Source organism: Haliotis asinina, chromosome 2, assembly GCF_037392515.1.
Source record: "Haliotis asinina isolate JCU_RB_2024 chromosome 2, JCU_Hal_asi_v2, whole genome shotgun sequence".
In the NCBI taxonomy this organism is placed as follows: domain Eukaryota; kingdom Metazoa; phylum Mollusca; class Gastropoda; order Lepetellida; family Haliotidae; genus Haliotis; species Haliotis asinina.
Window position 1 is genome coordinate 79,132,359 of NC_090281.1, and position 9,197 is coordinate 79,141,555.

At 39.1% G+C, this 9,197-nt stretch overlaps 1 protein-coding gene across 2 annotated transcripts; it reads right to left on the reverse strand.

The window, feature by feature from the left end:
- Positions 1-813: 813 nt before the first annotated feature.
- LOC137274392 (uncharacterized) lies at positions 814-9,197 on the reverse strand. 2 transcript variants are annotated; one of them, XR_010956180.1, is made up of 6 exons: positions 9,054-9,150; positions 7,757-7,865; positions 6,892-7,077; positions 5,945-6,191; positions 2,842-4,733; positions 814-2,407 (listed from the first exon to the last, which is right to left on the reverse strand). XR_010956180.1 is itself a non-coding variant. In XM_067807553.1 (5 exons), exons 2-5 carry the CDS (start codon positions 7,841-7,843, stop codon positions 4,129-4,131), a joined length of 1,125 nt encoding a protein of 374 aa, XP_067663654.1. In that variant the 5' UTR covers positions 7,844-7,865; positions 9,054-9,197; the 3' UTR covers positions 814-4,128. The 2 variants fall into 2 exon arrangements, 1 of the variants encoding a protein (XP_067663654.1); XM_067807553.1 differs by having other exon boundaries at positions 814-4,733; positions 9,054-9,197.

Genomic DNA, 9,197 nt, shown 5'->3' on the forward strand with positions numbered 1-9,197 from the left:
CAATTGAACTAAAACATAAAAAATGAAATTTGAGACAAGAATGTATCATTCCAGGGCATAAGTTGTTGTTTTCACTGGTTCTTAATTATAGTGAAGTTTACTCACAGGAATAAGGGGAGTAGTGCACATTACTGGGCACACTTTATAATTAGGTAGCTCTGCTTGGGCTCAAATGCACTTAACTGGATTATTGGTTTCAATAATAAGTGACATATTCTCTACCTCGAGACCACGAGCACCACAGTTAATGTGTGCTTGTTAAACAGGTCATTAGCACAGCAGTCGCGCACAATGGCTTGTTTTCATTTCTCGCACTTCTGCCTCACTATGCCACTCCCTTTCCATTCATTCTTTACTGTACTGGCAAGTCCCATATGGGACAAAATGTGTCTACAGTGGATATACATGTAATCAGATCACACTGTCCTAAGGTAAGGTCTAACCCTGAACCTTACAGATCATAAAGGGTTGTTTGCCTCTCAAGAAGTGTCAGGTGCCTAAGGATTGGAAAAGGTCGATACTCTAACCCAAGGATCAGAAACAGTGCATTACCCTAAACCCTAACCGCAAGGATGAGAAAGGGTACCATATCCTAACCCTAAACCTCTGGATTGTAAAGGGTTGTTTGCCTCTAAATATGTGTCAGCTCCCAGAGGCTCAGAAAGGGTACCTAACCCTAAGCAGTTAAGGGTAAGGTGCTCTAGGCCAACTTACATGTATATTAAATAGCGTCCTACACATTCATATCTTATTTTTACGGGTACAAAACTCATTGTTCCATGTCAGATTTTCCAAAAACAAAATAATACAGTAATGGATATTGCACTGTTTATTGAAGCAGTTTATGAAAATGCAACATCAAACTATTCATTCTGTCAGAAAATGGATAAAAAACCATGATTTCCATTATTTCAAAATGCAAACAAAAAACTTGAATGGTCAAGTGACATATGAGATACATAAATTACTTTAACTGACATTTGTACACATGCAATAAAAAAGTGGCAAGCTTGTTGGGTCTGTTAATTCACAGCCATAAGGGCAGAGAGTAACTGGGCAATTTTACACCAAAATAGATTCTCTCTGTCAAAAAGTGGAGCAAATGATATGATTGTATGACTGAAACATGAGAAATTTCACTGAAGAACTGACTTCTACGTCAATTAAACTGATTAATGGGTTAATACCTGTATAAACACAAAGCTCTCCTCATGTTAAGATGGCCATACTTGCCATGCTTTAACACTGACTATCTTATCTCTAAGAATGCATCAAAAATATAATCACAGGACTCCAACAAACAAGAACATATCTTCAGGGTTACATTCCGATAAATCTCCACTATACCTTTAATGCATACACTGCCCATGATTTTATTACCTCAATTGGGTGACTTTTTATCCAATCAGGTGTCTATGCTGGGAAGTTGATCATACCAATCACAACGCATGTTTGCTTCTCAAATTATCTAACTGATTAAACTTGGCAACATAAATGATGCAGATGTGCTCTGAAAGAGGTAGGAGTTCTTGCATATATTTTTATTGGACCTGTCAGTTTGTATAATTTCCCGAAAAATCTGAGTCATGCTGCGAACAAACTCCATAGGGCAAAGCATTTACGATTTAGACGACATAAACAGTTCACAGAGTTTACTTTGACATAATCATGTTTTGATGTAATTATTAGCACATTGTTATTACTCTCAATGGGGAGAGTTGGAAACTGATACTTTCCTTGAATACTTGGGGCTGGCTTAGAGCCAAACATGAATACTGACAAAGATAAAACAAAGTATGGTATAATAGAACATGTGCAAACACATGTTTATATCATAAAGGTTAGTAATATAGATATAAATAGATCTTTTAATCTCATATATGTGAATAAATGTGAATTACATATAAAATATGCTCCTGGAAAAGAGTTCACATAAAATGTAAACTTATTTAATACCATCAGTATGTGACAGCCATGTTTGTAAATCTACACGATGTGTGTTAAATAAATGCATATGTCATTATACAGGGAAGGTCAAACAAGGGACACATAGCAGTGACAGAAGCCCTCGGAAGCAGAGTCAACCCTAATCCTAACTCAAGTGTCTTGGATTGCCATGAATGGCATGTCTTTAATATGAAATTGTATTTTATACATTAGTATGATGTTCCACTGTTCACATGAATAATGATGAAGCCCCAAATGTTTTTCAAAACTCATAATACAAACATATACATAAATGCGATCCACAATTAATTTTGCTAGCTCACAACACAATTGACTTGAGAAAAACAGCGGATTCGGTGATAATGCTATTCCCGATTCCGTGAAGATATATAATCCCTCTTTTTAATGAGATCCATGGATTTCCTGCAAATACGTTATTGTGAGGGATGACTGTATTTGACTATAAACAGAAAACAATTCTCAAACATAGGTTAATTCATTAAATTCCCAAGATCAGTCAAATAAACAAAACTAGTCATAAATTTCCACCAGACTTATTTACACAAACAAAGGTAAAATCAAGGTAATCACCAAGAATATTAAAACCATGTGCATTGAAATTCACTACTACCTACATATGTACCCATTCATTTTGTTGAATAAAAATGAGTAACATTTAATAGGTTTTTCAACATGGCTGCAATTAGTTTTGATGGCCATATTGGAAATTAAATTTCAATTTCTTGAACAATTCATGTTTTGTTGTTTTTTTCGTCATTACCGGAAACAAGCATTTAAGTTTAACATTGTGGTTTACAATACACAATGAACAATAGGTTTCCGACAAAACGAAGGAAAATTGTCTTTTTGTTAGGGGAGCTAAAACATACATACGATTAAGTTTCGTTAATCCAACGTTGTCCGTTGCACAGCAAATTGTTGGATTCACGAGGATGTCGGAGACTAAATAAATAAGACTAAGTTACATTTATTTGAAATAACGGATAAACAGAGGTCATATTAATGAGTCTTGACTGTATTTACAAGCATGAAAGCAACATGTTGATATTCAAAACAATAACATATAAACAGCAGTTTTACTGCCTCGTGTGAAAACGTAAAAAAAGGGTTCATAGCTTATATCTGCTGCAAATATCCAGCAAACAGTAAGGCACAAAAGCAGATCCTTATCTGTTGTATTAAATACAGTAACATTGTACATACTCTGTGCGCCATAAAACAAGAAATAAACATAGTGACTTATTTAATAGTCCAGATCCGATACAAGTGCTTTGAACCCCTAAAACAATGGCATATGCATGTACTTAGTATAAGCAACAATCACTATTACTACAGATCATTGAGGTAAATGACCAAATGTAGGCCATCAATAAATATTGAAGAATTCATTAAAACCCAAATGAAGAAACTCAACACATACCACCTCAGATACAAGAACATCATACCCTTTTAACTCATCAGACCATGCATGTCAGTAGCATTGGAGGAACGGTCAGTTTCTTTCCGCTGACTGGGGATCTCAGGGGCTGTCTCAGGTGTGTATCCCTCCACGCCCTAGGTCACAGTCCATTGAAATATAATAACCCCCAATTTGGCTATTATATTTACATAAAACATTAACCATACATGTTTGTGTATACATTGTAAAATCGACAATCCCAACACCTCTAAGATAATAGCCATCTTTGAAAGTCCTGGGTATTTTATCTAAATACTGTTATACTAACTACCAATTTATTCCAGTTTGAATGACACAAAGTACTGAGTCAACATCATGTCAAGTCCTGGGCTCCTATTCTCGAAATGTTCGTAGCCCTAAGAATTCTTAACTTTGATCGTAGTCTATGTGTTAAGAATGGGCTTAAGAAGTTCGTAGGGCTACGAACGTTTCAAGAATAGCTAGCCTGGTCTCCTTTGGGGTGGTGTTGTGTGTTCCTGTCTGTTCAGCTGATTCCAGTCAACATCACAACACAATCACCTCAAAGACAGTGAGTGAGTGAGTGAGTATTGTTTTACAACACTGTTAGCATTGCAGCGCACATAAGAAATGGACTTCACACATTGTAGCCATCTGGGGAATTAAACATATGGTTTCGGCGTGATGAATAAACGCTTTAACCACTATGCTACCCAACCACCATCCCAGCTCAAAGAGAACATTCATTCAGCATATGGAGGTGGGATCTGGATTTCTATTGGATGTTTACTTGATCCATCATCACATGACTGCAACCCTTGACTTCTGCCTTCTGCTCGCAGAATTGGCCGCTGGAAGAACAAAAACACTTTAAGTTCTGCTGTGGTACATCCAGTTTGTGCACCTTCCATTGTCTCCACGATGCAAGCAAGCTCCCATCCTTCTCGGCCAAACCTTTCAATCACGGGTTCCCACTTGGGGATGGTTCGCACGCCGCTGCAAAATGCTGTCCTCAACTCAATGTAGTGCTCTATCACCACTCCCTCATAAACTTCAGTGTCATCATTCATACGGGACATGGGTTTCTCAAAAAACCAGATGGAGTTGAGATCCATTTTCCTTGAGAGGCCCTGATGCTTAAATCCATCGTCAAAGAACACTTCCACCAATCGCCATCCTTTAGACAAATATTGTTTCATTATTCCCAGCCAGTCACACTTTACTGTCAACCCAGTTCCACCAAGGGATGGACCGGCTTTCAACTGTACTGGACATGGAACACACATGTATACGTACCGCTCAGTTGTCGGCACACTTGGCATATCAAAGAACAAGTCAACACCCGTGACTGAAATGTAAAATAAAAAATACATCAAAATGACATGGAAACCAAGTTGGCTGAGTGGGTTAGATGACTGACTATGTGCTGGTGATAAGGTGCATTACAGAATCTCAGATGAGACTGAACCCAACAACAGCACTATTAGATGTTCACTTAACTGAGAAAGTGTTGTCCCAAATATTACATCTCACCACTTTCTGAATGGCTTTGTGGATTCAATGACAATGTACTACATTTGTCAAAATATTTTTGTGTCAAACAAAATGCTCGTCAACTATCTGATATGGAAATATCATGTTTGTAACGCTACTTACTGGTACATTTGAAACAATCAAATATTCTTGTGAATCACTGAATCCTGCCATACAACTGAACCTTTTGCCTCAAATCATTTTCTTGTCTCCAAGAACATTCAGACAAAGAAATAATACAATACATCAAACTTTCTTAAAATCAACTTGTTTGATAAATTTAGCTGAAAACAGTATGATGATTGCTTTTCTTGAAATAAATTTCATAATATTTGAATCATGTTTCATAATTTAACTTCTTCTGACCTTGACATTAAACAGAGGTAACCCAAAAGCTGATGCCATCAAGACTTAATACCTTTCACAGCAGTGATCTATGGCGTGTGTGTTTCATCATATTTCATTTGAAAATGCACATGATGTCAAACTTCTTTTGAGAGACATTTAGAAGTTGGAGTAGTAAGTACGGATCACAACATGGGTGAAGAACTTCTTTATAGCTCTGAGAGTGCTGTTTCAGTGTAGGTTCTAACGCAGTTATCAACCAAACAGCGTTCTCACAGGAATAAAGAAGTTCGTCATCCATATATTGTTATCCTTCCACACATAGGGAATGGATTGCAAGTGCTGCGACTGAGCTAAATATTTAGGCTAATACATCAGGTGAGTGAGTGAGTTTAGTTTTACGCCACACTCGGCAATATCCTAGTTATAAGGTCTGTCAAGGAGTCTGGTTTAGGCAATCAATCAACAGCATCAGCATTGATCTACATAACTGGGACATGATGACGTGTCAATGAAGTTGGCGAGTCTGACCACCCCAATCCTGTTACGAGTTGTTCGTAGTTGTCTCTTATGACAAGCATGGGTGACTGAAGATCAGTTCTAACCCTGACCTTGATGGGTCCAATACATCAAACATCTCCCGTTACTGGAATTGTGTCAAAAAACAAGAAATATACTTACTAGGACCTTGTCCTCTCATTTCAGCCCTAAACCCCTGGCGCTTTTGTAGTCCGGTGGTTTGTACACAGATAAGTCGTCCACCTGTGCTGGTGTTCTCCACAATGGCTTGATTAATCTGCAACGTGTCAGTGTCAACATCGATAGAGACCAAACCATGGCGCACTGCCTTCATAACCATCACTGCTTTGACAACATGCAGATGCCATCCCTCAAGTCTTGGTACAGTTGGGTGACGAATGAAGATGCCCTGAAAATTGCAGTGAGTGACTATGGTTTTACAAGGCTTTTGGCAATGTTACAACCCTATCACTGTAGGGGACACAAGAAATGGGTTGAACAATTTTAAAAACTGTCCCACTGCAGTGTAGTTTTCCATGCCATGTATTACTGCTACTATAACATGATATTTCTATGGCACTTATATCCAGCTCACCTCAACTGGACTGCATCACATGAGTTTGTCCATATTTACTTCAGATAACTACCTGTTTGCATGTATTCATCTGACCACCATCTGGTCATTTTCCAATGGATTTGTGGATTTTTAAGTGCACACGGTTTTGACAACACTGAAAGAGTCTCTACACAAAGTTGACTTCAAGGTTATGACACCTAGTGAAAGGTGGGCTAAATGCCAGCACCTTTTGCAACCCTGGCTCACAGTAATTAACAGATCTGGGATTGCAATTTCACAGTAAAGTACAGATTCTAGAAATTTTGCTGGGTACTATCCGGGATTCAAACTCACACCCTAGAAGTGAGGCACCTAGTTGCTGCACACAAAGGAGGCAATCTAACCCATTCAGCCAATGCTGCTTGCACAAACATTTATTTTTGGGTATTTGTCAAGCCATCTGCTCTGGTCAAGGTTTGATACGGGAAGACATGAAATAATACAGACGGTCCAACATACACTCCACCACACTGTTTATTGGCCTACTGGGTACCTGATAGGGAACATCCATCTTAAGGCTGAACGGGTGATGTTGTTGTCCTGCAAATGGAATGCGATAAAAAGTGAGCAGACGGAATCCTTCAGCATACTTGTCTCCGAGGATCGGATAGTAGGAGTCAATATTGGTAGTGATCATCTGGTGAGACGGTACAAATGACGCCTTGCCTGTCAGCGTTACCTGAAACAGTGAGTGAGTGAGTGAGTGAGTGAGTGAGTGAGTGAGTGAGTGAGTGAGTGAGTGAGTGAGTGAGTGAGTGAGTGAGTGAGTGAGTGAGTGAGCGAGCGAGCGAGCGAGTTTAGTTTTACGCTGCACTCAGCAATATTTCAGCCATATGGCGAGGGTCTGTAAATAATCGAGTCTGGACCAGACAATCCAGTGATCAACAACATGAGCATCTATCTGCACAATTGGGAACTGATGACATGTGTCAACTAAGTCAGTGAGCCTGACCACTAGATCCTGTTGTCGCCTCTTACCACAAGTATAGTCGCCTTTTATGGCAATCATGGGTTGCTGAAGGCCTATTCTATCCCAGGGATGATGTATGTAGTTTTATGCCACTTTTAGAAATATTTGGCATATTTTAATCTGTCTCACTGAAACTGCATTCCGCTGTTGATTTCAGGTGTGTAGGACTCACCTGTGTCTCGATGAAGCTGTATTCTACAACTGTGTTCCGGTGCATATGGCTCACCTGTGTCTCTGTGATGCTGTATTCTGCAGCTGTGTTCAGGTGTGTATGACTCACCTGTGCGCCAATGAAGCCGTATTCTGCAGCTATGTTCAGGTGTGTATGACTCACCTGTGTGTCAATGAAGCCGTATTCTGCAGCTATGTTCAGGTGCATATGACTCACCTGTGTGTCAATGAAGCTGTATTCTGCAGGTGGACCAGCGTATGGTGGCCCAGGGGGCAATATCTCCCGACTCTGACTGGCTCCCATGCTGTCTGCAGTTTACCTGGTCCTGTAACGTAGATCACTTTTAACTATGTAGACATGGACAGGACTCTCTCTCTCTCAACAAATTCCTTCATGTGAGACAATGCTTAATCAGGGATTGGGAAAGAGAACTTTGACAATGGGCCATTTTCAGGATTATTAGCCATTTTCTGAATTTAGAATGGGCCACTTCCCCTGTATCAATTGTAAACTTCCAAATTTTACTTGGCCATTTTTCATTCTAATGTGCAAAATGGCCCATGGTCCCTGCCTTTCCCAGTCTCTGTTTAACAGAGTAGAAAGTACAGTTAAAGGTTAATGATCATATCTTGTGATAATTAATCCATCCAAAAGTTTCACATATTGTTGATCAAGTTTCTAATTATTTGCAGAGACCATATACCGGTATATGATCTCTGTTATCTGTTTGTTTAAATGAATTTCCTAATGGGGTACAATGCAGTTTTTTCCTGTCTGGAAAAGACCAAAGTACATTTGGCACCACACTGTACATTTCTTTGAACTGACTATAACACATACCATTGTAGACGAGTCACTATGTGTGATACACAGTTACCACAATATGTGACTTACAAACATGTAATACGGCCATTGTGATGCTGATGATGATTTGGAGATTTTAAATGCATTTCTGGCATGATGCATATCAACTCTGTTGACATTGTTTACTAGACATGGTATTTACAAACAACAAAGTGGTGCATGCCTCAACTGACAGTAAAACTGTCTGTCATATTAATGAGCACTGGGGCAAAGCTGTCAAATAACAAAGTTGTCAGTGCATTCCATACCACGCCTAAAGTGCACTTCATGTTTATCTCCCTGGAGACATTCTTTAAAAAGCTCAGAGGAATGGTTAACTTAAGGACACTACTATAGTCACTAGCAGTGTGCTGATCTTATGCTGGCCATCGATTCATACCAAAGCTGACCAGGTGATGCAGCTCCCTAGAGGAGTGTGCGAAGCTGATATAATTAAAGCCTCGGTGGACATGCAACTGCAAGTAAGACTGTAACTTCAGAAGAGTAAATACAGACATAAATCACTTTCTTAAAATTCAACGTTGACATAGAAATATTCACTCTTATGTTCTTTTATACTCTAAGGCTAGATCTACCATCCCTGGGGCATCTGACGATACAAGGGCAAAACAAGTTAACGACACACAGAGGAAAAATTACATGACATTACCTTTTGTTCTCAAAATTTGACGAGGTCCTTTCCAAACAAGCTTTGCTTTTGCATTTGAATGCAATATATTGCTCCAAACTTACTAGTTCGTGCTGATGGTCGGATTACGCAAAGTCTAGGGAGATAGGATTTCCCGGTGTTCAT

Coding starts and splice junctions, on each gene's coding strand:
- LOC137274392 (XM_067807553.1), bottom strand. CDS start 7,843: ATGGGAGCCAGTCAGAGTCGGGAGATATTGCCCCCTGGGCCACCATAC. Junction 7,078..7,756: donor ACAGCTTCATTGACACACAG/GTGAGTCATATG, acceptor TCACTGTTTCAG/GTAACGCTGACAGGCAAGGC. Junction 4,734..5,944: donor AATGAGAGGACAAGGTCCTA/GTAAGTATATTT, acceptor TTTACATTTCAG/TCACGGGTGTTGACTTGTTC.